The sequence below is a fragment of the Mesocricetus auratus genome, unplaced genomic scaffold (genome assembly GCF_017639785.1).
Source record: "Mesocricetus auratus isolate SY011 unplaced genomic scaffold, BCM_Maur_2.0 Super-Scaffold_15014, whole genome shotgun sequence".
In the NCBI taxonomy this organism is placed as follows: Eukaryota; Metazoa; Chordata; class Mammalia; order Rodentia; family Cricetidae; genus Mesocricetus; species Mesocricetus auratus.
In genome coordinates, this window is record NW_024429186.1 from 33,924,957 (window position 1) to 33,952,031 (window position 27,075).

General features: G+C 48.4%; 1 protein-coding gene across 9 annotated transcripts in view; it reads right to left on the reverse strand.

The window, feature by feature from the left end:
• The window catches only part of Rgs6 (regulator of G protein signaling 6), a 515,997-nt gene that overhangs the window by 23,227 nt on the left and 465,695 nt on the right, over positions 1-27,075 (reverse strand). For 6 of the 9 annotated variants that reach the window (XM_040742794.1, XM_040742791.1, XM_040742796.1 and 3 more), the window contains exons 15-17: positions 19,381-19,567; positions 4,615-4,704; positions 867-920 (exon numbers count right to left, since the gene is read on the reverse strand). In XM_040742794.1, coding sequence (XP_040598728.1) covers positions 867-920; positions 4,615-4,704; positions 19,381-19,567 — 331 coding nt within the window. The remainder of the gene's footprint in view (positions 1-866; positions 921-4,614; positions 4,705-19,380; positions 19,568-27,075) is intronic. The other 3 variants (XR_005876224.1, XM_040742798.1, XM_040742797.1) reach the window with 2 other exon arrangements.

Consider the following 27,075-nt stretch of genomic DNA (forward strand, 5'->3'; position numbering starts at 1 on the left):
CTTACCCACCTCCCTTTGTGTTACAGTATGAGTCTCTGCCTCTCTAAGCTGCTGTGAAAAGGGGAAAGGCCATTTCCCTGCAGGGACAGTGACCCTGTACCCTATTTGTACTCATTGTCAGAGTCACGGACAGAGGAGATTGATAAAACCTTGACCCTGGCAAGTGCTTGGTACAGTTATGGGACTCAGCCACTGTCTTCCTCTCTAGGTCACACTATGAAATCGAGGCTGACAAGGGACCTTACAGGAGGGCTGTAGGCACTCATGCAGAGGCCACTAGCACACACACGCACCAGCTAGAACACATCGCCACAACCCATGCAGCACGGTTGCTTTCTGTACGCAGCAAAAGCGGTCTACGCAGCAGCAACAGCAGTTCGCAACTCACATTAACACGCTGTCAGGGTTCACAGGGAAATTTGGATTTTTTTTTCTTTTGAGGTGAGTGATGGTTCTCAGCCAATTTGGTTTATGGTTTGGTTCATGACCTTCACCCCAGGCCACTGCAGAAGATGCACAGATGGCCTAGCCCCAGCCCCAGGAGCAGTAAGGTCCCTTCTTCCTCAGAGACTTAAAAAGAGACCACAGGCCCCATCTGTGGCTGGGCTCAGGTTGGGCCCTGAGCTGTGAACCTTCTGCGGGGTGGGGTGGGGGGCTTGCTCTTTTTGCAATTCCATCCCTGGAAGAGAAGCTGCAGACACTTGCAAAAGAAAAGGGCTGAGGGGAGGGGAGGGGGAAGCACTGGACTCCCTCCCACCCCAAAGAAGATGACAACCAAAAAAAAAAAAAAAGAAAGGACAAGAATAGATTTGAAAACCAACCAAAAGCAAAAGAAACATGGAGGGTAGAAAACCAGCGGAACTTACCACACTGCGAGTGAATTTTTCTAGGGAAGTTCTACGACCTTGCTCACTTTCTGGCTTTGGGGGGAGGAGAAAAAAAAGGGTAGGGAGAAAAATACAGGGGAAAAAAATCTTCAGCTTTACATGTGATTTCGAAACAGCAGCAGCCACAGCTAAAGAGCAAAACACAAAAGCCAAATGCGGCAAAACGGGCAGAGAGAAGCGGCCAGAGCTGTCGGCAGAGCTGATGGACAGTGGGAAAACAGAAGCCCAGGAGAAACACACTCACTGCCTCTCTGGAGCCCAGGGGAGCGAGAGGAGGGAGTGGGCTTTCTGAAGGTCCAGGGGCGATGGAGGCCTCAGAACCTTTGCTCTGTGCAGGGCCCTGGTTGCTATTCAAGATGGTTGCTTGTTACTCTATGTTGTGCTCGGAAGCAGGGGCTTTGGGTGGCTGTGGTCAGGAGTCTCCTGGGTAGCCGTACTCTAAGTGGTGGCACAGAACAGACTAGCTATGAGGGCTGTCAATGTATGGCGGTGCTGGGATGCTGATGGGACACTGGAAGCTGCCACCGGGGAGTCCTGGATTCATCTGCAAGTATGGGTCAATCTCTCAAGATTATTCCTGCCTAGAGAAACATGTGCTAACTTCAATGACTTCCTAATGATATTCTGTGTCCCGAGAGCAAGGAGAGGCTATGACAGAGGGAGCTTAGGCCTCAGGAAATAAACCAAGTTCTGAGCTGAAAATACCCTCTCAATTCCCAAGTAGTGACACTTCCAAGCTGGACTCGGGATGCATTCCAGGAGGCTCAGAATCCTCCCTTGGGGACTGATAGTGTAGGTTTGAGAAGCAGAGGCAAGAGAAGGCAAAAGCCTGAAATGTTCTGCTATAGGCCTCTCAGGAGGAAAAGAGGTACAGTGTTAGCCTGGCCCTTTCTCCAAATTTCCTACCTGGAAAGAGCAGAATTCTATCTCAAATACCTGCTGCTGGCTTGACTTAGAATCGTGTTTCAGGTCCTGAGCCTGAGGTTGGCAAATTCAGAGGACACACACAGTAGCATGGATGCACACTTGCATGCACTTGTGTGCATGTACACACACACACACACACACACACACACACACACACATGCATGCACACCAGGCACACACACATGTCCACACACGGATACCGACACACAGGGCAAATACTTGCAACTTGGGAAGTGAAGAAGCAGCTAGGTGTCTATGGGTCTGGAATGTGCTGGAAGCAGAGGGATCAGGCAAAGGCAGCCGTCCTCGGCATCCACCCATGGTCCCTGCTGACTCAGCCAAGCTCCGGAAAGACAGATTGGAAGTTGCAGAAAGAAAACACAAGACAAGTGACACAAGACCATAGAGTTGGCCTGGGCTTTCTCCTCAGACAAGATCTGTGGGATCCATGTCTGGCCCATACCCAGAGTCTGGAGATGGCAAAGCTCAGCTCTTGTCCTAAAGACACCAGATGGCAGACACTGAGTCAAGTCAGGCCCATTCCAGGTCCAGAAGCTGGACCTGTCATTCTTATCCCCTGGCCACATAGTTGGGCTTTCCTTGAGCTGCTGTGGAATCCCGTCATAATGGCTACATCATTGTCCATCAAAGTCCAGTTCACTCACCATTAGACTCTGGTTCTCCAGAGCAACTACCCTTTCCTCTGAGGATAGCAGAAAAGAGGAAGAATCGGTGACACAGGGATGGCTCTTAGCTGGGAGGCTGGTTCTTACCCTCTGCGGCTGAAGGGCAGAATCTCACATACACTTTTATAACCTGAGTGTTACTATCACAGGATGAGTACCTGGGCCTTCCTAAAGGTGCGGAGTTACAAATCTGGTGCCTAGAGAGTCTCAGGAAGACATGGATGGGAAAGTATCACTAACTGGGGACATAACTCCTCCATATCGAAAAGATATTGGCAGGTACCCTGGCTTTCTGCTGGAAGAACGTCCCTAAATTTGAGGGCTGGGGGATAACTGTAATGAACTTCATGTATAACCTTTCCCAGGAAGGGGTTAGTTCCTGCCCCACTCCACTGGCCTCCTGAAGGTTTTGCTGTGTTGGGAGGATCTACAAACTCAACCAGTTCATCCCACTTCCTGGATTGAGGTGCACTTTCCCTCACCAGACCCATGGGGAGACTAAACAGCCTTTGATCTTTCCTCTAAATGTTTATGTAGCTAGGCACAGATTGGTGAAATTGCTAGGGCCTTAAATGTCCCCAAACTATGGTCAGTTTAGGGGACGTGAGCCTCAAGAAATAAGAAATTCTTCCCTTGACTTTCTCTTGTGAGACCTGGGATATAAGCACCCAAAGCCTCTACGACCTTGATCTTCCAGTGCTTGTAAAAGTGGGTACCAGAGTCACTTGTGTGTGGGAACCTTATCTCCCCTCTATAAGAAAACATCTTCCAAAAAGGGAGTTGGCAAAAGATGAGGCTTCACATTCCCCATCCCAGGAGCTATACTCAAAGGAGAAGCTTGGGAACCAACAGAGTGAGCTTTTGACAACAGAACTTCCACAAGTCCTTTCGTTTTCCTCAGAGTCTTAGGATTCTTCTGGGGATTGTGTGGGAACAAGAAGGGGAAGTAAATGCCCTCTAGGACTCTGAAGTTAACATGGCACCAACCAGATAGGCAGACAGGCAAACATGAAGTGCAGTTGCTAACACACAGAGACGGCGTGAGACTGAAAGGCAACCTGACAGGAAGCCTGTGGGCGGACAACTATGTGTTTGGGGACTCAGGTTCAGAGACCAGAAGAAGAGAGGTGCGTGTGCGTGTGCGTGCGTGTGCGTGTGCGTGCGTGCGTGCGTGCGTGTGTGTGTGTGTGTGTGTGTGTGTGTGTGTGTGTGTGTGTGTGTAAGTGGTAGAATTTGGAACAAGTTGGGCCACACTTAACTGCACATGGGCTTCAGGTTGGAGCTGAAGTACACAGAAGGTTGGCAGATTCACCAGACCCATGAGCCCTGTCTCTTGCCTTCCGCTTTCCTAGCCCAGGTATCATTTTACATCCCTTCCCCAGAAATCCAGCTAAACTTGTCCCTGTTCCAGGCACCTTCACTGCCCGCCTGCTGAGGGTCTTGGGGCTCTGTGAGCCAGGACTCCAAGGGCTGTAAGAGCTATGGTTTAATTCCAAGTGCAAGAGGATGAGGTGGCTGGGATGTGGTGACTTCCTGGTTAAAATAACTGGGAAAAACTTTGGAGAAATGGTGAGGAAGGACATGGCAAGAGGGGATCCACGCCCAATTTTAGTGATTACTCAGATGTGTGGTGGATCCATTAAAGCTGACGAGACTTTCTTTCCCAGAAAGGGGATGTCCCAATGCTCACTTCTCATGCCCCCTTTCTAATCTGGTGGAACAGGGAAGGACTGTTGGGAATGGCTGAATGGACTTGGCTGTGACGGTCTCCCTGATATCCTAAGAGATTTGCTTGGGTCACTGCCAACCTGACATTCTGGGGCTGAGCCACCATGGCAATATTATTTGGTCCCCCTCCTCTCACTGTAGGCAAAACAGGCAGACAGAGGCAATGAGAACACAGAGGCAGAACGCCATATTCTGGGTACTGGGGGAGGCTGGGACAGTAACCTTCCTACACTGTTCTCAACTGGAGGGGAGCAGACAGAAAAAGGGAGAGAAGAAAGGAAAAATAAATAAAAACCCAAGGTATGATATTCTCAGTTCACACCAGCAGCAAGCAGCAGCGAGAGTCAACAATGCTAAGAAAGACAAGCTTGCCCTTCCCAAGATACCTTCTTCTTGGCCAGCAGCAGGTCCTGGTAGGCATTGGAGCGCAGGAAGCGGGCGTAGCTGTCACTCTTCATCAGTTTGTAGATGTGCTCCTGGGGAAGCAGAGGAGTAGGGAGACACAAGAAAGAATGTCAGTTGGAGCTAACAGGAAGTGACAATCCACCTGACCTGGAGATGGGTGCCCACACGCACCTGGGAATGCTCGAATGGAGCTAGGACAACTCGCAGGGTGACCTACTTCTCCCACGTCACATGTGAGTCAAGAAATAAAGAAACAAAAATGGCATTTTCTCTTACAGAGCAAGAGACCACTGAGGTTCGTGTCTCAAAGGATGTGTGATCAGGGCTGGGTGTCATGTTGGGGTGTGCAGTGGTTAAAGCTGCAGTAGTAACAGTTGGAGAAAATGAACTACCGATATATCCCAAAACTGGGGCGGGGGAGGATCTCAAGGGAATTAGGTGGGTGAAAAATTGGTCCTCAATCATATCATCTGATTTCATTTCTAGAACATTCTTAAAAGGACAAATTGGAGAAACAGAGAACAGATTAGTGGTGGCCAGAGTTAGGAATGGGGAAGTAGGTGTTTGTACACGGCAACAGGAAGGATCTTTGTGGTGGTGGGTGGTTCTGTATCTTGACACAGGTGATGTAGCTGTGAAGAGTGACACACACACACACACACACACACACACACACACACACACACACACGAGCACACATGCAATTGGTAAGCCTGAATAAAATCAGTGGATGGCTGCGCCACCATTACAGTAAGTGCAATACTCTACTATAGTTTTGCAAGATGCTGCCATTGCAGAGTTGAATAAACAGCCCATCTCTGTATTCTTTAACAACCTTCTGGTAGTCTACAAGTGTCTCTAAATAAGAAGTACAGCTTCAAAAAGCAACCGAGAGAGTCTGAGGAGATGGCCCAGTGGATAAGAGCTCGAGGGGGACACATTTTTTCTTCAGTTTAATTTAATTTTTATATGTATTGGTGTGTTGCCTGCATGTGTGTCTGTGTTCCATGGGTATGCAGTGCCTGCAGAGGTCAGAAGAGGGCGTCAGATTCTCAAGAACCGACAGTTGAGCAGCCTTATGGGTATTGGGAGTCAAACCTGGGTTCTCTAGAAAAGCATCCAGTCCTCTCAACTGCTGAGCCCTCTTCAGCCCTGGGTAGGGTGGGGAATTGCCTTTTATTTTTTTTTTGTAGCCTGGTTAGAGAATCCTGGAACAATGGTCAGGCTGTGCCAAGAGGTTCCTTCCTACCCAGCACAAAAGGCACATAGCCAAGACACAGCATTAATGGAGGTACCTATCAGTTTATGTACAGATAAAGGAAATGTAAGATACTTATTTTAAATGCACACGCGAGGACACACACACACACACACATACACACACACACACATACACAGAGACACAGATAGTCTCCGGCCTTGAGAAGGAAAGCTGTCATCTACCACGATGTAGATGAACCTAGGTGAAATGAACCGAAATAAACCGGGCACAGAATAATAAATGTTTCCTGACTTTGCTTTCATGTGGGAGCTAAGGCAGCAGACTCACCAAAGCAGAGGGAGTGATGGCTCCTGGGGACTGGCAGGTACAGGGAAGGGAGGCTGGGGATGCTGGGCCACAGGGGAAACACTTCATTTAGACAGGAGGGAAAAGCTCAGGGTGTCTATAGTTCATCCTGGTTGACTACAGTTCATCACAGCATCTGACAGTTTTGAAATTTTGATTTAAAAATGTCATAATAAACTAAGCATGTGGAATCATGTGCATGTTGGAGTACTTGATTCAGGCATTTTTCAGTGTATACATGTGTCAAAACGTGATGTTTATGTCATGAAAACAGATGACTCTTTGTCAGTTGGAAATAGTGAAAAACAAGCAAAAATGAAAACGGGACACACGAAATGTGTTGGTTACGCCAGGAACCTCTGTGGCCCGTCCCCAGTTGAACCCCAAAGATTGGCTTCACTCTTCCTATGATGCCCCATGTTTACAAAAGTTGGCTGGCATCCTCACCAATGGAAATGGAAGGGCAGGGGATGCAGGGGAATTAAAGAGTGGCTGCTTTGGAGACTGTGTTCTCATTTAACAACCTTACTGTGAAATGTTTTTCTGAAAAACTCGAAGAAATATCCAGAACTCCTCCCTCCCCGGTTTAAGTCCCTGAATGGTCTTCATCTTTTAGAGGTGCGTCCTGCCTGTCAGAGGGTCAAATGTTTAGTTGGATTTACACTGTGCTGTGGGTGGTTTGGCTACAGTTTAGACATGTCCCTCAAGGGCTCAGAACCCAGCTGGTGCCTGCAAGAAGGCTGGCTTCTGTTTCCCTCTCACTCCCTCTCTCATCACGCGCTCTCTCCTTACACACACTCCCCGCCATGTTGAGACAGCTGGAAAGCCCTCACCAGAGCCCCAACAGATACAGTTGCCTCATCTTAGAATTTCAGACTCCAAAACTGAACCAAATACAGTTCTCTACTCTGCCAGATGCCCACCCCCAAGTAGTTTGTTACACAAACAGAAAACACACTGATGCACGATCTCTTTGTTCACTAAAATGCTTGCTTGAGTTTAATGTTCAAATTCGCGGGCTGCGTGCTTGCCATAGTTCATGCCGTAGTTCATGCCTGGCCTAAGCATCTGCTCACTTGCTCTGTATGAGTAAGGATCATATCCCCCACAAAGGGCTGTGAACCGCTTAGCGCGAACCTCCTTCTCAGCCCCAGAGCCTAGACCCAGGGGTGCCATTGGCCTTTGCTTTCATTTGCTGTCTCTAAATTGCTCTACCATTAATATCGTAGGTACAAACATTAACTCTGAGTAAAGATGACTTACTGTCTTTTTATTATTTATTTTATCAGGCATCATCTGTGGCCAACAGAGACAGGTGGCTCCTGAGTCATCTGTAAAGGCCTGTCCCAATAGTTGGACCCTCTCCAAATCTCTCTTTAAAACAGCACCTCTCTGCAGCTTCTTTTGGCTTCTCCCAGGATCTAAATGCCTAGTATATGCTTCACAGTCCTCTGCTTCCCTGCAAGGTAGAAAGAGGCCTTTCTTAGCCTGATCCTTCTGGCCTCAGCAACAAACTTCAACTCAGATCTGCTTAATTCCTTTTACCTCAGTGCACTTAGGAAAAACATTGGTTCATTGGTAACAAAATAGACCTTGTCACCTGAAATAGGGCGGGAAAAGACATGTTTAAACATTTAATCATAGCTTTATTCACCAGATATTTATTGAGCATCTAGTAGGTGCCAGGGACAAAGTCTGGCCATGAGGTTATAATCTGAAGAAGACGAAGAGAATTTTGTTGTCACAGAGCTTAGCATCTCTAGACAAGAAGGCTTTCCCCCGGGATGCATTTAGTCATTTGAGCTAAGGGGTGCAAAGGAGTTCAGGTATAGCTGGGGCTGAGTGAACCTTCCTGGGTGGGGAAAGGTTGTCCAGTGACTGGAAAATGCCTCTTCAAGGCAGGAAGGTCTGAGCAGACACTGACAAGAGTGAGTCTCAGCTCTATAGGAGCTGAGGGAAAGGGGCTGGCACAGAATGTTCCCACAGAAAGGGCAGGATAACCTAGGGCAAACAGCAGGCAATGTCTCACTCTCCAAAGGCATGTGTCAGCGTGGGCCCAGGGGAAAGTGTAGACACTGCTGTTACCATCCCTAAGCGGCCAACTCCAAAGTCACACACCCAGGCAAGGATAGTATGAGAGAAAGTTGGCAAGTGGGCACAGACTGCTGGAGGGTGAGTACCGTGGTCTTGCCCCCACTACCCCTTATAACTGTTTACTAGCATTATAAAGCTTCAAATCACCTTACATGGGTACATACACACAGGCACGCATGCACATGCGCATGCACACACACGTGCACACATGCACGTGAACACACACACATACATAGAGAGAGAGAGAGAGAGAGAGAGAGAGAGAGAGAGAGAGAGAGAGAGAGAGAGAGAGAGAGAGAGGAGTATCCCTAGCCTTCAGGTCCGACAAGAACAGGCAGGCTTTGACATTCTGCAGCTCTCCTAGGCCCCCTATGGGGGCCATAGAGCCAGCTTCCCTCTGGCCTGAGCCTGGCTTTCCCACAGCCTAGAGTTTCGGTGACTCCCTTGTCCTGCTCCTCCTCCTCCAAACAAAGAAATGTTGCCTTTGATGTCAGGAAAATGTGTTCCTTCCAGCTTTGTCTAGGAAACACAAAGACAGTAAACAGGGGGTGGGTGAACTCAGAGCTGAGACTTTTCTGGGAATGTGAATTAAGATCAGACTCAGGGTCTCTGGCCGTTTCCCAAATGCAATGAGTTTATCACTGCCAGGGACAGCAAGTGTACAAAGCTCTTGGCAGTGACCTCTGCTGATTTATGAGGGGTTCTGGTGTGTTTTCACCGTTCTGCCGACAACTGGTCCTAAGGGAAATGTATATCTACATCCGCAGAGTGCGAGGGAGCCGCTGGTAAACTCAGCCAAGCCCTGGGCGAGGCCATGGGCTGGGGAAAGACAGTCTGCTCTTTTCTTCTTTTGCCTGTCTGTGTCTTCTTGTCTTCCCCTCACCCCCCCCTTCTTAGCTGCTGCTTACCAGCTCTCTGCCCCCTCCCTCCGACTCCCTCTGTATATTAGGGAGATGAGGGCTGGCTTCCAAAAGGCAGAACCATATATGGCCACACCTGCCCCTGGGATACCTCCTGAAGGGAGGACAAAAATGCCTCTGTCTGTGTTAAGAAACCAGTACTTGAGGACCTAAACCACACGGGTGTCTTAGCTATACACTTTCCTGTGGTGGGAAGGACGCACGCCCCCTGGTGAAACACGGCTCCTTCATCTTCCCTTCCCAGGCCTGGCTGATCTGTATGTAGACGGGTCCTCTGCTTGCCCGGGATACTGAGACAGAAGCAAGATGGCTGAGGTCGGTAAGCGTCTAGGAAACACGTGGGAGCTGGGGTAAGCAAGCAAACGCACGTCTCCAGAACGCACCTGCTTCAAATCAATATTTTGCTGTGAGAGCCCTCATTCAGAAACGTCCTTTCTTTTTAGACAAAACACCAGGCCTCTGGTGAGAGGAAAACACTGGGGCTCTGGTGGGGGGGGGAGGGGGTGTGTATTCACATGAATGTCCAAGGCCTTGGGCAGCACACATGCCGGAGCAGCTGAACCTCTTAAGAGTATCATTATGTCTCTTCCTGGGCTGTGGGCTCCTAAAACAGCACAGAGCTCATCTTCCCGCTTTAGAACTCCTTCCTGGAGTGGAAACCACTCAGCTGGAATGCGCACGGCGGCCAAGAGCCCTCCTTGTGATTTTTCAAGTGTCCTATTTTTCTTTCTGCAGGTGGGTGTGCCTCATTGTGGCCCTCCATCCCTAAGTTTCCTGGTGTAATAACCACGCTTGGGGAGCTGTCAGGTCCCTTGAAGGAAAACGAGGGGCAGAACGTGATGTGCAGAAGGGGCCGAAGGAGAAGGAACTGGGACCAGAGCCAAAGGCTTGGATTCAAGTCCCCACTTGGCCTGTTCCTAGTCCTGTCAATCATACTTTCAGTGCAGAAATAGAAGTAGAAGCACTACAAATGATTGTACGTGTCAGGTAATAATGATAACCTTGCGTTATGATTGGGCGTGTGAGAGGCGATGCAGATGAGACAGAAGGGGGAAGATTCCAGAGGACTGAAACTGTTTGGAGCAAAGAGGACCAGGGGAACAGAGTTCTGCACCTTGTGATGCTGATCACTGAGTAGTAGTTTAAATATCAAGGCTACTGGAACTATACCAGGAAGGGTGTCTTGCTCAGTGTTAGCAGAGAGCCAGCATTTGAGGCTACACTCCACCCACCTTGATGGGCTAGTTTTCAAGGCTTTTGTCTTCTCGTTGGCCATAGCTCCAAGGGAGCCAGTGTCTCTTGGCTGAGATACAGTATGCCCTTCTGTGGGTAGGTGCAGGGGTGTGGGGGCTTCCTCCTCAAGTGTTAAGTCTGGGTCAGCCTAAGCTAGGGTTACCACTTCTCACCATCCCCCTCCCCCCATCACCACTGTTAGTGATGCAAATGGCAGAGACCCAGGCTCTGGGATCTCACTGAAGAGCAGATCACAAGCACCTCGCCTTGGACTAACAAATCCAGATCTTTGAGCCTCATCTCTTAACTGTCTTTAGCCAAAGATCTTTAAGCCTTGGGCATGGTCAGCTGCATCCTAAGGGAAGTTAAACTGTTTCAAGACTGGTCTCACAGGACAGAGCATATGGTGGTGGACGCTCAGCCCAGCTCAGTGTGTACTCAAGAGAAGAGGAGCCGTGGTGACACGGGTAGCAACCAGCAAAGCCTGATCAGGCCAGCTTGGTGGTTGCTTGGCTTCTTGCAGTACTGGGGACTGAACCCTGGCCCTCCCAAATACTTTCTATGTAAATTCTCTATCAGTAAACTACATCCATAGCCTCTTCGAATGACTGTTTTAGAACACTTACATGAGAAGCCTCCATTTGGATTTCTTGGGCCTTCTGAGAAGGAGGGAGGGTCTAGGGGTGTAGGGGATCATTCAAAAGTCATATATGAACGTGAGAGAAAGGGATACCTTCCATCCACCCTGCATGGTATCTGACAGATACAACTTAACCGGTCCACGGCACAGGATTTTAATTCTCTTCTCTCTGAGATAAGGACAACAAAGACAGCTCCGAATATTCCCTTCCACCTCCCACGTGTTAACACAGAAAACCGTCTTTTCCTTCCCTCTACAAGGGTTTGATACTAGAAATCTATGCTCAGAATTAGCAACATAGAAACTCTAGCGTTTAATTCTCTGCTCCCTTCTCTCCGCGGGTGCCTGGTGACAAACAGAACGGGCTTACAAATGGCTGACTTGCTCTGTGCAGACCCATCCCTCCCTCCCTCTGCTGTTTGGCCCCCTAAAATAACACCGCCCACAGAATGCAGTGAGTAACCTCCGAGGCAAGCTGTGTTGGGATTCCTTAGTGAAGACAGCAACAGTGTGGGACACAGTGGGGCAGGAAATGTTCTCTGATGGAGGATTTGTACCAGGAAGCAGGCCCACAGCGCCCCTTGCACATCCCCAAAACAAGGATGGGCAGCTTTCCCCAGGCTCAAAGGGCAAACAGAGACCTTATCGCCTTATACTTTGGCTTTCAAACAAAGCACCTTGCATTCCTCCATCAAACTGATTTTAAACATCTGAGTTTAAATAGTCATGGACACTTTTGGCAAGAGGCTTCCCGTCTGCTCATGATGGGGGTAGATTTGATGGTATCTTTTTATCACCCAGACCTCATTCTAGCCTTGAAGTCTTTGACCAGTGCATGAATGGATGTGGACTGCAGAGAGCTCTGGTCACGTAGACTGAGGACTGTTTCCAGGAAGCGACCTGCCTATACAGCTGCAGATTTTCAGTGCCTCAAACATCTGGCACATAGTGAATATTCCAAGTTTTGCTAACGTAAAATTAGAAACATAATTTAGCTGGTCCTTATTGATTACTATGGTTGCTCCTCAAGGCTCTTTGAAGTTGAAAGCTAAGGGACAGACTGCACCCTCCCTTTTACTATGATAGACACAGCTAAGAGTATTATGATTCAAGGACATTGGTTGCTTTGTCTGCTTGTTTGTGGGGACAGGGTCTTGCTAAGGATCCCTGGCTGGCTTGCAACTTGCTATGTATGCTAGAGTCAGACTTGAAGCAGTCTTCTTGCCTCTGATGACAGGCAGGAGCCACTGTGACCAGCAAGACATCTGCTTTTGAAATACTTGAACCCACACACAGAGTGGTACCCTGGTGTGGTTAGGCACTTACAAAAGGCTAAGGAAACTGATTGCTGCTTCCATCAAAGGTCCAGACACTCCAGGTGCCGAGTAGGGGTGGGGGTCTCAGCATTAACATAGGTCAGGGAGACAGTGGAGCCTGGACAGTTAAGAAGGCAAGGAGGGAATGTACTCGCCATAAAGCCAATGAGGGAGGTTACTCCACTCGATTCAGCTGTCAGTCCATTTGAAGGACAGGTTTCCAATCCAACCCGATCTCAGTGACCTGTTTGTTCTGTTTGTAAAGAATGATGCTCGGTGAGGCAAGCTCTGTCTATGGCTTCGGAGCCACTCAGACCTCCTGTTTCCTGTGTAATTTTATCACAGAGGTCACCCCACACAGGTCAAGGATTTTCAACTCAAGTGGAGGATGGATGGTCACAAAATCAATAGATGGTGAATAGACAAATGATCAAATGACCTAGAGACACAGTCCTTGGACCACCCTTGGCTTCTCTCAGGCTTCACAAACAAGCTAACCCTATTCTACAGAATGCTGTCAGATGAAAAGCAGAAATTCTATATCCACACCCCATCTCTCTTCACTCTTCTGGCTTACTGGTCATCAGCATTAGGCACGTGCTTTCATTTTCATGGGTCACTAACTTAGGACTAACAATGGTAGTCTGATGGAGTTTCTGTCTCAAAGCAGGGTGTTTCTAAGGGTGCAGGGGTCATTATCCACACTTAGCAGATGGGTAAACTGAGTGAGGACAGAAGTATAATGGCCTTAAATACATAAGTCTAGAAAAAGTATACGGTAGACAGGATCAGGCCTGTGTCCCAGTGGCCTCTGGAGACTCGAGTTTCTCCAGGTCTTAGGGAGCCAGACAAAGAAAGCTTCAGGACTAAAATGCCAGGCCAAGAAGAGCTGTGCTGCAGACTCCTGGCCAGCAGACTGGGAGAGCTCACTTACTGTCTTTGTGGGTCATGAGTTGTTGCGGGTTTTTACATGCCTTCCATCTCTGGAAACTTCGAAGCTGTAACACTCTGCTTGGTGCAGGTGACTGGGCTGACTAGGAAGGTAAAGGTGTGGCAGTCACAGTGCACGCTTGGCCCCTGCTATGGAGCACCCGTACTGACACAAAAATGTCCTCAGAGATTAATCACAGGGCTGCTGTGATCAAGCCAAGATGGCATCTCTCTAACTTACCACAGAAGCTGCAGAGTCACTGTCACCCTTTGTCTTTCTGCTTCATTGAAGTTGTTTGATGACTTTCATGCTATGCTGCTTGCTTCAAACTAACAGAGCCTGTGACTCCAATCTAGCTCTTGCTTCAGGGATTTTTTAATAGAACAATTATGATTTTGTGTGTGTACAAAAATTATGAGTTGAATTTCATTGTCAACAAATACACCTTTTGGGGACACAGCCTCTCCCCCTCTCTTCCCCCCCCCCCCCCCGTCTGTCTTTTCCTTTTTCTGTTGTGTTTTCCATTGTGACATCATAGCTATTTTTGATTGGCAAGACTGAACAGTTGTGGCGTAGACCATGTGTCCCACAAATCTAAAGTTTATATCATCTAACCCTTACAGGAAAAGCTTAGTTTGTTTTTTTAACTGCTCTCTCATTTAATGTAAAAGACAGAGTTACCTTATTTTCATAATCACCCTGTTATGGACTAAGCTTATGTCCCTCCAAAACTCATGCCCCTGAAGGCATGAGTCTCCCACACGATGGTGCTGGATGGAGGTGAGATCTTTGGGATACAATGATATTTAGATGAGGTCATGGGGTGGAGCCCCATGATGGGGTTGGGATTCTTATGAAACCAAGAGACCAAAAGAGCTCCTTGCATGTGATGACAGCAAAAGGGCAGCTGTCCAGGAGCCAGGACAGGGTCAGCACCGAGAACCACATAAGCACTTTAATCCCAGAGTTCCCAGCACAGGACAGAGAATGGCAAATACTCCTGTAAGTCCCCAGTCTGATACTGTGTCACAAGACCTAACACATTGAGAAAGGAAGGGCAGGTATCTCCTACATGATAGCAGGTGGCTATAAGGGATAATTTGACTTACAGTTTTTCCACTTCAAAGTTGTGTGAAAGCTACATGAATCTCATACAAACTATATGCTGAGCTTTGATCTTCTCCCAGGCTGGCTACATGGCAAGTTCCCTTTCCCAATGCTGGGTAGCAGTGGCATAAACTATAGCTAGAGTGCAGCTACAGGAGCCCAAGAGGGAAAAACCGAATGCTCACCAGGGCTCTCCATGCCTCCATGGTGCTCAGCCGAACACTGGGTCCGTCAAGTGTACTAAAGGAATCCTTTGACTTAATGATATGTTTAACCTACCATAACTGAGAGGGAGCATAACCCATAATAAGTTAAGAAACATCTGTATACTGAAATAGGGGCTATCTATCTCTGTGTGCTAACATATGAAAATACCTGAAATGTTTGTCAGATGTGCTCAGCCTAAAAGGCTAAAACACATTAATGCCATTAGGAAAACAACATAGTAAATGCTTTCTTTCCTTATTTCTGTGGGCCAGTCACTATGGTCCCCTGCCTTTTTCATTTTGTCACCTCTCACCTGAGGTTGAAGTTCTGCTATATCTCTGCTCTGCAGAAGAGGGAAGGAAGACTTAGGGGATTTAGGTGTCTCAGTTACTATTTCTATTGTTGTGATAAAACACTGTGACTGAAATAACTTGGGGGAGGAAAGGGTTTATTTCAGCTCACAACTCTCAGGTTGCCCTGAAGGAAGCCAGGACAGGAACCTGGAGGTGGGAAACCAATGGAGCTGTGTGGCTTACTGGCCTGCTTCCTCATACACCCCAGATTCATCTGCCTCAGGTGACCCCACCCACAATGGGCTAGGTCCTCCCACATCAATCATCAATCAAAAAAAATGTTCCCACAGGTCTACCTGGTAGGGCATTTTCTCAATTGAGGTTCCCTCTTCCCAACGGTTCTAGCTTGTGTCAAGTTGACATAAAGCTCTCTAGGGCATTAGGTGACATTCCCAATGTCAGGCTGTTAGGGAGACTGTATGTATGTAGAAACATACTTGCAGAGCAACAGGGAAGAGGCTAGGGAGGGGAACTGGTGTAGGAAGAGAGCTTTATTTAAACTTATAGAAGTTAGGTTTAGATATGTCTTCCTCACAGGCTTGCCTGGGACATAACATGTTCTGAAGTACCTGAAAAATCACATAGAACTGTACTAATGAAGGCTGGGTATTCAATATCTTACCAAGGCATAATATATTTATTTTTCAGGTTCTCTCATCAAATCCTCTTTGAATAAAGAAGAACACAAGCATCTAGGAGGAGAAGAGTGGTTGAGCAAACTATGGTGCCTCCATACCACGGAAAACTATGCAACGGTTAAAGAAACAGGCAGTGATCGCATTGTCTGGACCTCAGATGCTCTGCAGAAATGTAGCATGAAGCAGATGAGTAATCACACTTCATCTGTGAGTTCTTGAGGACCAGACTCTGAGCACTGAGGAAGGAGGGAAGCAAGAAGAGATTGAGGAGAAGCCCCTGTAATTCTAAAATTCTAATCTCTGAAAGTGTTAACATGAACTTGTGATCTCTCTTTCTACACACACACACACACACACACACACACACACACACACACACACACGAGGTGGTGGTGTGTGGGCTGGCCTCAAACTATTAGTTATCTCCCTGCTTCAGCCTCCCAATTGTTGGAAATACAGGTGTGCCCAGACAAATGTGTCCTTATTACAAATTACAATATATTTCCTAGCTCTTTCCACCAAAAATATTGAGGAAAGACTAACAACTTGGTAACCATGAGCACTGAGTACCCACAATGTGGCCCCTAGGAACCATTTGCTACCAAGAAGAACTGGGGGTCCTTAGAGACAAAGCTTTTTCTAGGTCAAGGACAGTGCCCAGAACCATGGAAGCTCAGTGCTATTTGAATGACTTTAAAGATTAATGGGGTCACATCAGAAGGAATCAACTGACTAGACATGGTAAAAGCCATGCATCAATAAAAATAATCACGGAAATAGATCATAAAACATATCAAATGTGTTTCAATTCATGAATTTAAAAGACACTGAAAACAAAACAAAAATTCCAGTCAGCCACCAAATGAAGATGATGCCAAACCACTCACTATGTTGGAAACTAGCAACAAAGAGGAAGAGTCAAATATTCTTCTACTCTTCCTACACGAACGGCAATACTAACTAGTTAATTAACTAGGAGTTAAGAGGCATCCCTGCTTTCGGAAGCCTTGCAGACCATCAACAAGTAGAGAAAGTGTTGAGAGATGTCATTCTCCATGTTGGGCGCCATATTGTTGTGGGATCCCTGCCTGGGTCCTATTGCCACTTTCAGCCCCCAAATAACACACAAGACACTATATTAATTATAAAAGCTGTTGGTCATTTGCTATGATTTCTTATCAGCTAGTTCTGACTTAATTGTTAACCTGTAATTGATAATCTAAGTATTTCTCTTACCGGAGAAAAGGGTCCAGACCTCTTACTCCTCTGGCAGCCTACATTGTGATTGACTGTGCCACTCTTTCCCAGAATCCTCCTCGACTCCTAGTCCCACCTATCTTGCTTCTCTATTGGCCAACAGTGCTTTATTCAAACCAAGCAGACACATATTTACAGAATGACATCTCTCAACAAGAGAGAAAATGAGAACATCACTATTTCATAACCCTAATTAATGAGTGGACTTCAGCAACAAACACCGAATGTGATTAAAATCACACACACACACACACACACACACACACACACACACACACACACACACACGAGACAGGGAGATTTATGCTTCCTGACAGTATAGCAAATGAAGTCCACAAAAGTCAAAGCTAAATTTGGCTAAATATCAAAGTCAAACACTTTGATTGATGGGAAATATGGGTGACAGGAGAGCATGTTGTTGTAGCACCACAGGACTATCACTGGAAAGATCCCCAGGGGAACTTTCATAGGATGAAACATCTAACTTCATTCAATATGCACAGGTGTGGGGGAGGGGAGAGAGAAAGATAAAGTATAATTAACGAACACCCATGTTGGTCTCCAGCACTGTGCAGCGCTTATTTGGAATCTGATTTAAAATGGTGTTTCAAAAATCATTTACGGGACTATTAAAAGCACATACACTTGCCTGATGGCATTAAGGAGTTATTGACATCTTACTAAATTGTGATAATGGTCTTGTGGCAATGTTAAAAAGATGGAGTAGGGGATACAGCTCAAAGGAGTCATGTACCAATGACGGTAGAGCTTGGATGAAGGCTCCTGAAGGTTTGTGTTTCTGCTCTTTCCCTGGATTGTTTTCAAGAGTTCCCATGAGAAAATGCTAAGGCAAATCCTCCCTGTGCTGTGCTTGGAGCAACGCAGACTGGGAGCATCATGCCTCGACATCAGTGTCTCATGATGGCTTCTGTGTTTCAGGCCATCTGCACAGGGGTCCCCAGAGAACATCTCCACCCCTCCTTACTGAGTCACACCAATATTGTCCTTGGGGGGATATACATATCCAAAACTATGCCAGGGGGAAAAAAGAGTCCTCATGATTTAGGGGTTTTCCTCCAAAACTACAAAGAGCACAAGGACTTCATGTTGTCCCAGGGAGGTGACTGAGTGCTTTGGAACCAAATCTGCCCAGCACCGGCATTCATTCAGTAGAGTCTATGATGGGGAGAGAAGATGCACAAGATAGTAACTTTTAGTCTGAAATCTTGAGCAAATGACAAGGGACACTGGGCAATAGCCTCATGTCATTGATTGCAGTGATGTAACTGCATAGACTATAAATGAGTTAGGATACCCATGGCAGGGCAAGCTTCTCTCATCCCTCTGCCTATAGCATTGATGAGCATCCCAGCGGTTCTCTGCGGGGCTGAGACCTTCCTGTGGTCTTCATTAAACCCTAGAACCTACTCCTTTGGGGTCTTCTCACACTGCTAAAATGGCCTACTTATTTGTCTGTCTCTCACCTGGCCCCGGCCTGGCTGAGGACACGGGGCTTTCATCTGTTCTTTGTGGTGTCTCATCATTATCCGGGGCCTGGAATACGGAGCTGCTCAGCAAATACTAACTGCATGGGGGTAGTCACCATGGAAGCAATGCAGAGTGTGGACATCACAGTTGAACCAGGGTGGGCTTGACTCTTGACCCAGCCAGCTCACAATTCCTACTTTAGTGAAGTTGCATTGTTTTCCTGAATCTATGGTTGACCTTGTATAAGAGTTTGAATTTTGTACAATATTTTTTCCTGGAAAAGATAAGGCAAATAAAAACGGCTCCACAACACATAGTGGTTTGACTTACAATTCATGACTTTACAATGGTGCATAAGCAGCGAACCCTCAATAGAAGCTCTATTGAAGATCTGGATCTTTCTCTGATTAGTGTTGTTTGGTGTGATCCTCTTTCTAGATGCTGGGAAGTGAGTGAGCTGAAGCTCCCAGTCAGCCTGTGTTCCCGAGGCAAAGGACCAGTCCCTCACAGCATTGTGAGAATGGTAAACTCTGATGTGTATTGAGTGCATTTTAATAGAGCGTTTCAACTTATGACAGGTTTACCAGGGTGCAATCCCATCTAGCATTCTAAGTTAGAGAACGGCAACTTTCTGTGTAGTTATTCAACCTAGGAGAGAGAAAGATCTCAGAATTTCACTACTTTGTACTTATCTGGAATAGCTGGAATAGCCTTGACTGACAAAGAGTAAGAGCTGATATATATTTTTTGGTTTTTCGAGACAGGATTTCTCTGTATTGTTTTGGAGGCTGTTTTGGAACTCGCTCTATAGACCCTGCTGGCCTTGAACTCACAGAGATTCCCGAGTGCTGGGATTAAAGGCGAGCTCGACCTACGTCCCGCAAAAGCTGATATTCTAACTACTCATAAAACCTCTGATATGTGTGTGTCAAAGGATCAGTTGTGAGGTGGTTAAAGACCACATTATGACACGATGATTTGGGTCACTGAGCAAACCTGGGCATCTTCGAATGTGTATCTCCCTCCATCTTTGACATTCTGACTGGTTATCTCATAACTGTGAGAATCCAGGTTGATTGCGCTCGGGGCTCCTGGAGCTAGAAACTCTTGCCAGATTTCCTCCACCCTCTTGGCCACGTCCTGCAGAGGCTGCTTCTTGAGATCTTGGACAGCCAACCAGAACCTGGAGTGAAAGCAGAAACACGGTGGGTTCTAGCTGGACCCTGCTGGAGATGGTCCCAGAGTGGACTGCATCCCCATGCCTGCCTTGCTGCCACATATGAGTTCCGTGGGGACTGCAAACAAGCACAGGGTGTGTTGTTGAGGACACAGAAAAAGAAGCACATATGAGAAGATGAGCTTCCAGAGACCACAGTAGCTCTTTCCCCTCTGCGTAGAGATTTTTCAACCCCAGCATGCTAGCCATTCGGACTGGGGAATTCCTGTTCGGTGTGGAAGGGCTGTCTTGTAGAACGCTAAGCAGCCACTTACCTCCAGCCCCTTAGACACCATCGGCATCCCTTAAGCTACAGCAACTAGCAAGTGTCTTTAGACGTTACCAACTGTTCGTGGGGAGTACAGATTCTGCCTGGTTGAAAAGAACAACTGCTGTTCATTCAAGTTTCTGTCACATCAGGCTGGGGTCGCTTGGGGACATCAAAATAAGGGAAAGGCGCCTAGAGTGGTGCCTCTGCAGTTAGAAGCACTCGCTGCTCTTGCAGAGGACCTGGGTTCGGTTCCCAGCATCCACACTGGGCAGCTCACAACTGCCTGTCACTCTAGTTCTAGGGATCCAGTTCCCTCTTCTGGCCTCCACTGGTACGAGTACTTTTGGCGCACACACAGACAAGCAGGTGTGTACACATGCACATGGCTAGAATTAATAAAATAAAATTTAAAAAGGGACATGTCACAAAAGCAGGCAGAACCTCGGAATTATAAAAGCTATTTGGTCTGGAATGAATCAGCCATTCATGCCAGAGTGGAACAAATAGGACCATTCACATCAGTACTCAACACAGTGTGGTGCTGGGCACTTTGTAGGTATTCAGTACTCAACATGGTGCTGGGCACTTAGTAGGTATTTGGTACACTACATGGTACTGGGCACTTAGTAGGTATTCAGTACTTAACATGGTGCTGGGGCACTTAGTAGGTAGGTATTCAGTACTCAACATAGTGCAGGACACTTAGTAGGTATTCATTATGCAACACAGTGTGGTGCTAGGCGCTTAGTAGCTATTCCACAAAGTTTATAGAGGGTTTGTCTGAAACATAGCTGAAGGGACACCTCTACCAAAGAGTCTATAGAGAACATCAGAGAAAAGTATCTTCCCTCACTTCCTGTCACCTCTGCATAATCCCTTAGCATCTGCCTGGAACAACTATTGACAAGCCCCATATGAGCACTGCTCTGCAGAGAGCTGCAGTTACCAGAGCCAAAGCAGCTCCCAGGCCCCGAGGATGGTCCCAGGGCATCCTATCACAGGGACCTAGCACTGGGTAACACATTCTCCCTGCAAAGGGGACAGGCTCGTGTCCTCAGTAAGATACAGCAGGTTCCATGCTGTATGGGTTGCACAGCCGCTGGCAACGGAACACACAATCTTGTCAATGAATGGAGAGGATGCACACAGATGAACCACAAGGTAGAAAGTACACTCAACCTGACATCGAATTTCACCCAGAGTAAGATGTACTTTTTGTTGTTGTTATTATTTTTAAAGGGTTAGCAAGTTTTTTCTGCTGCTCTCGGAAATGTTATTGAAGTCAAATGTGTGGCTCAAAGGCACCACCCAGTGGCAGATCCAAGTACTGCAGACAAATTTTCGAAAGGAATAGTTGGGATTGTGTGCTTGTTTTCAGATAGTTAAGCTCCAACTTTCCTGGTTTGCCCTTTAGGAATCTAATGCGCTCTCCTCCCCCTCTCTCTGTCTTGCTGTCTCTCTCTCTCTCTCTCTCTCTCTCTCTGTCCCTCTCTCTCTCTCTCCCCCTCTCTCCTTTTCTCTCTCTCCCTCTCTCTCAATTTTTTCTTTGCGATAGTGTTTCTCTGTATAGCTAGCCCTGGCTGTCTTGGAACTAAAGAAACCCCTTCTCTCCGGATCTGAAGAGATGATGAGACCATCCCTCCATATGGAGAACTGGGAATCTGGTTCTGTTCCCAGTCAGGAATTGCTCCTTCCCAGGTAGTCTTTTATCATCTGGGAAATGGGTACAAAATGGGTGAAGGGAGATATAGCAAATTTCTGAACGATTTCCCAGCCAGAGTTAACTCGGGAATGTTTCCAGGCTTCTGGGTGTGGGCCAAGGAACAGCCAGGTGCCAGGCCAACCGGTAGCTCCCAGTGCCAGCTCTGTCTCCAGCGGTGGTCGGAGAAGATGCTGCCAGGCCTCTTGCTGATGTCTTGTATCATTTCCCGCTTTTCAACGTCCGCCTTCCTTGGTGCTCATGTCCTTCTGGCCTCCAGGGAGAGGAGTCTGCAGAGCTTTATGGTACCTACTGGGCCAATGCAGAGGCAGGGAGGGACCTCTGGACCAAGGCTCTGACTTCAGACAGCCTCTCAGGTCAGCAATATCCCGCGCCTGTGAGGCCTCTGTGACATCTCATCTGCATAGATGGTACTCGGGTGGTTTTTTCCTGCCTCTTCATCATTGTGTCCTGGGAAGTCACCTTCTGCCATCCCTGTCCCTTGCTAGACTAGCCTGCTGTATGGGAGCCATGCAGAAAGGTGTGGGGAGGCCCCAGGACCTCTGAAGCTTCTAAGCCCTGCGGTTCCCTGTGGTTCCAGGGAGCTTCAGGGTCCCTTTTGCAGAGTGACATAAGGAACAATGCACATCTCTAATTTGAGTCCCCAGGAGCAGAGTGGGTGTCAACGCAAATTTCAGAATCAAACTGGACACATTTTTACATCGAAAACAGACTAACAGAAACAAGAGATTCCCTCCATCGATTAAAACTGAGAATGGTTTTAAAAGCACAAGGAAAAACAGCAGACATGTCATGTGGGAGGTGGAGAGGGGAGGGGGGAAGGAGGAGAGGAGGGGCACACAGTGTGTGAGAGTGACATTCCCTCGACAGCTTTCCCTTCCTGTGGACACAGGACTCAGCCCGGCCTTCTGTCTGCCTTGGAGACGACCTACCTTGTCCCTCCTGTCACAACAGCATCCTGACATCTCAGGTGTATTTACCATCTTGGCTCGGAGGAACCTTTGTGGCAATTTGAAATTCAGAACAGCCTGTCTGTGCGTGCCGTCTTCCTGCTCCAATGGTCTGGGCTGAACTGGGAGCTCAGGACACCCCCCGCCCCCACTGTCACCCAAAGAGCCACAAAAAGCTCTCTACATATTCTCTTGTGGATGGGTGGCCCACTGAGGACAGAGAAATGGCCGCTCTTATCAAAAGCCTGCAGGTACCATTCCTTCGAGGAAGCGGTTAGGCGTCAAATGCCAGCAGCTGCACCAAAGGCAACCAACCTGCACTAAGCCCTAGTCTGAAAGCACGGAGCCTCAGGGACTGGCAGGGCACAGGGGCTCCAGGGTGTGCAAAGACCACCTGGCCTTCCTCTCCCCTAGCCGCTGCCAATCGTCAGAGCAGTAAGAGGCAGCTGTGTGCTGGCATTTGATCTGCTAATGGCTTAGAAATGAATGCAGAGGGGGAAACTTGCCCACAGGACCGGGGAGGGGGGGCGAATCCAGGGATGATCACTTGTCCCCCTTTCCCATGGGTGTTGACAAGCAATGGGATTTTCTCCTCCCGGCCGGCTAGAGCAGAAGCTGTGAGCCATCGACCATTTCCCATCCCATCAGGAGGTCCTCGCAGCTCTGCACCCCACTCCCGGCCGGCTAGAGCAGAAGCTGTGAGCCATCGACCATTTCCCATCCCATCAGGAGGTCCTCGCAGCTCTGCACCCCACTCCCGGCCGGCTAGAGCAGAAGCTGTGAGCCATCGACCATTTCCCATCCCATCAGGAGGTCCTCGCAGCTCTGCACCCCACTCCCGGCCGGCTAGAGCAGAAGCTGTGAGCCATCGACCATTTCCCATCCCATCAGGAGGTCCTCGCAGCTCTGCACCCCACTCCCGGCCGGCTAGAGCAGAAGCTGTGAGCCATCGACCATTTCCCATCCCATCAGGAGGTCCTCGCAGCTCTGCACCCCACTCCCGGCCGGCTAGAGCAGAAGCTGTGAGCCATCGACCATTTCCCATCCCATCAGGAGGTCCTCGCAGCTCTGCACCCCACTCCCGGCCGGCTAGAGCAGAAGCTGTGAGCCATCGACCATTTCCCATCCCATCAGGAGGTCCTCGCAGCTCTGCACCCCACTCCCGGCCGGCTAGAGCAGAAGCTGTGAGCCATCGACCATTTCCCATCCCATCAGGAGGTCCTCGCAGCTCTGCACCCCACTCCCGGCCGGCTAGAGCAGAAGCTGTGAGCCATCGACCATTTCCCATCCCATCAGGAGGTCCTCGCAGCTCTGCACCCCACTCCCGGGCTTGCCTATCTTTTCACAAACCAGAACGTTCAGAGGCTACAAACCACAGCCCTGAGCTGGTTCCCAGAGAAAAGGGAACTCCTCTGTAGAAGGAAGTGTTGCTGTGCCCTCTGCTGGCCATTGGGTGACTCAGAACAATGGGCAAAACTAGACTCTTGTCTCTGTCTGGGCTGACTGCGATGCTCAGGTACCCACATGAGCATCAGCACCACCCAAGCTAAACTCTTCACCGGACAGGAGCCAAACTGCTGCAGATGGCCACAGCCTCGTGTGGAGTCACTCGGTTCTGATTTGGCATGCGTTTGGTTACTCTGGGACCCCACAGGGCCTAAGGAAACTTCTGTGGGTGTTCCTTGGGCTTGGGGCAACTGCTGAAGCTAAAGCCGGAGCTAGAACTCTTGAGGCAAAACCTGGCAACCCCCTGAGCTTGCTTTTAATTGCTTCTGCCTCCAGCTGATACCGTATGGAGGCAGGGTCATCAATCTGCAGGTTAGAACTCTGCTCTCTCAGGAGATGTTACAGCTCATAAAAAATGTAGGGGGGGGGACGCTCTTTGCTGCAGGTTTTGATTTTTAACTCATGCCCTGCTGTACCGTAGAGGGTGTCGAGCCAGGGAGGACAAAGGTTTATACAGAAAGATGGAGCAGGGGCAAATGGCACTGTCACCATTTGGGGAAAATTCCCCAAACAGGAGAAAGGATAAGGCCAGCTCTGTAGTGCTTGCTTCAGGACTGTGACGCTCCCGGGCTGCTGACCCTGTACTGCATACACCTAGGCAGCTCAGCCTTGGGCTTGGTGCTGAGAACAAGAGGCAAGCGGCTTCTGACGTAGACAGTGACAGCAAAGCAAGCATGTCTTGTTGGACCTGTCCCTTCTCCTGTCCCCATAGATGACAACCCTCAGTCATTTCACAGACTTACCCAGGGGAAAATTATCAGAAGTGTGGCTGAGTAAAGTGCTTGCTGCACAGGTGTGGGGACCTGAGTTCAGATCCCTAACACCCATGGAAGACCAGGTGTGATAGTGTTTACACATGTAATCTGAATACAGAGACGGGAGGATCCCGGAGTTTGCTGGCAGGCCAGTCTACCAAATCAATGAGCTGCATGTTCAAAAAAAAAAAATAAGGCTCACGCCTTTAATCCCAGCACTTGGGAGGCAGAGGAAGGCAGATCTCTGTGGGTTTGAGGCCAGCCTGGTCTACAGACTGAGTTTTAGGACAGGCTCCAAAGCTACATAGAGAAAACCCTATCTCAAAAAGAAAGAAGAAACCTAAAAAACAAAAAGAAAAAAAAAGACAAAAACCCACAAAAACAAACAAACAAAAAAAGGGTGGAGAGTAGTCAAAAAAGACATTTGATGTCTACCTATGGTTTCTGCACACTTGTTTGTGTACACCCATGTGCATACACATACATGCACTTACTCATCTGTGTGAACATGTAACACCCCCTGCCCTCCTCCGCCCCATGCTGATCAGAGAGGCCTCACCGTGATACCAAGTCACCACAGGACACTTGAAAGAGCTAGGCAGCACTTTGGGACCTTCCCTTCCTGATTCTGAAACTCTGGTATAAATTCTCCCCATTGTCTACTTTGCTGGCGTTCCTTCTACTAGAGAGATACTGGAGAGATCCCAGAAGACAGAAGAGCGCTTTGTAATCAACCCAGTCTTTCCCTTCCCATCCTCTGCTTGGATTTCAGGAGCCTGGGCTCAGGACTGGTGCTGGGGACAAGGGACAAGCCACAGATGGCTAGGAGCTTCATGCAGTGCATGTCCCCAGCTCCCAGGAGCCACCATGCACACGGACATGACAGAAGGGCACCTGGGCAGCCATGCATGGCTACTGCGGACAAAGGGCAGAGTCAGATTAACCCTAAGTCCTTGGGACCTGGGTCCTGGGAGGGCTTAGCCAGGCTGAAGGAATGAACAGAAGGGAAGGAAAGCAGCTATTTTATGATAAGGGACCAAAGGGTCTTCCAGTCATGTGACTTAAAACTGAACTTTCCTCCCTGTATCCAATTACGCTGAGTATCATCAGCATGGAGCCTGGGCCTCCGGAGGGGATTTCAGGAGCTCCTGGGCTGTACATTTGCCCTCTGCTGCTCTAGCTTCTTTATCCTCCTCCCTGTCATGGATCAGAGGGGACCTTCTTTAAGTCTGGATTTATGCATGCATGCTGGGGGCTGGCGCATTCACACGGGTGCATGCGCATGCTTTCACCCAAGATTAAATGTAGCCCTCCTGGCACCAGGCAAACTGCTGGCAGAGGCACAAATGGAAATAGCAGAAGGGAGGGAACACCTGCCAGGGCCGCACTTCTCAGTGCAATTGGGACTCCATGCATATTTCCTGAAACTAGTTTGATTGCAAAAGGGGTCCTTGGCTACACTGCAGCTTTCGACTGGGCCAGGAGCAGCTAAGCAGGTTCCCCCGGGGCCTTCACAGTGAGCAGGCCTATGGTCACTCTTCTTACTGTCTTTAGTATTTCAGGTGGCAGGGGGCTCTTAAGTCTACTTGTGGGCTGAGGAACCAGCAAAGGACACAGTCCGTATCATTCCATCTTGGTTCCCAAAAGCGACAGGGATTGGAGAGGTAAGAAAGACCTATGGGGACCCAGCTGGAGATGGAGTCTGGGATGATGACGCAGAGAGCCCAGCAGCTTGCTTCTTACATAGCCTGGGAAGGCTGGCCTCTGTGTTACCCTAATGAAGAGGGTTACAAGTCATGGCTTCTGTTACAAATACCTGGCCAAGAATCAAAGCAAACCCATGAGCTGTGGTTAGAATACTCTAAAAAGTGATGGAAGAACTACTGGGTCATAACCTGAAAGGGAGATGACCTTGTCTGGTTCATAGTAGGCATGGGTCTGATCAGAAAAGCACACCATTGGTACCCACATCACCCCAGGACTCTACGGCCTGGGACAGTCACCACCATCACTTGGTGAGAGTTAATCTTGATTTATGATTTTCTACTTGATTGATTTGAGAAGAGTCTAGGATATTGGGAAAGATCTGGGAGTGTCTGTCAAATTCATTTCCAGAGAGGATTAACTCCGGGAAGCTACCATCTGGATGTGGGCAGCACCCCCTCCATAGGCTGGGGCATGGGCTTAATGAAAGCGGGCAGAGGGGAATGTCCACAGGGCAGGGTCTCTCTCTACTTCCTGGCCACCCCTGTGTCTGCTAGGTCTCATACTTT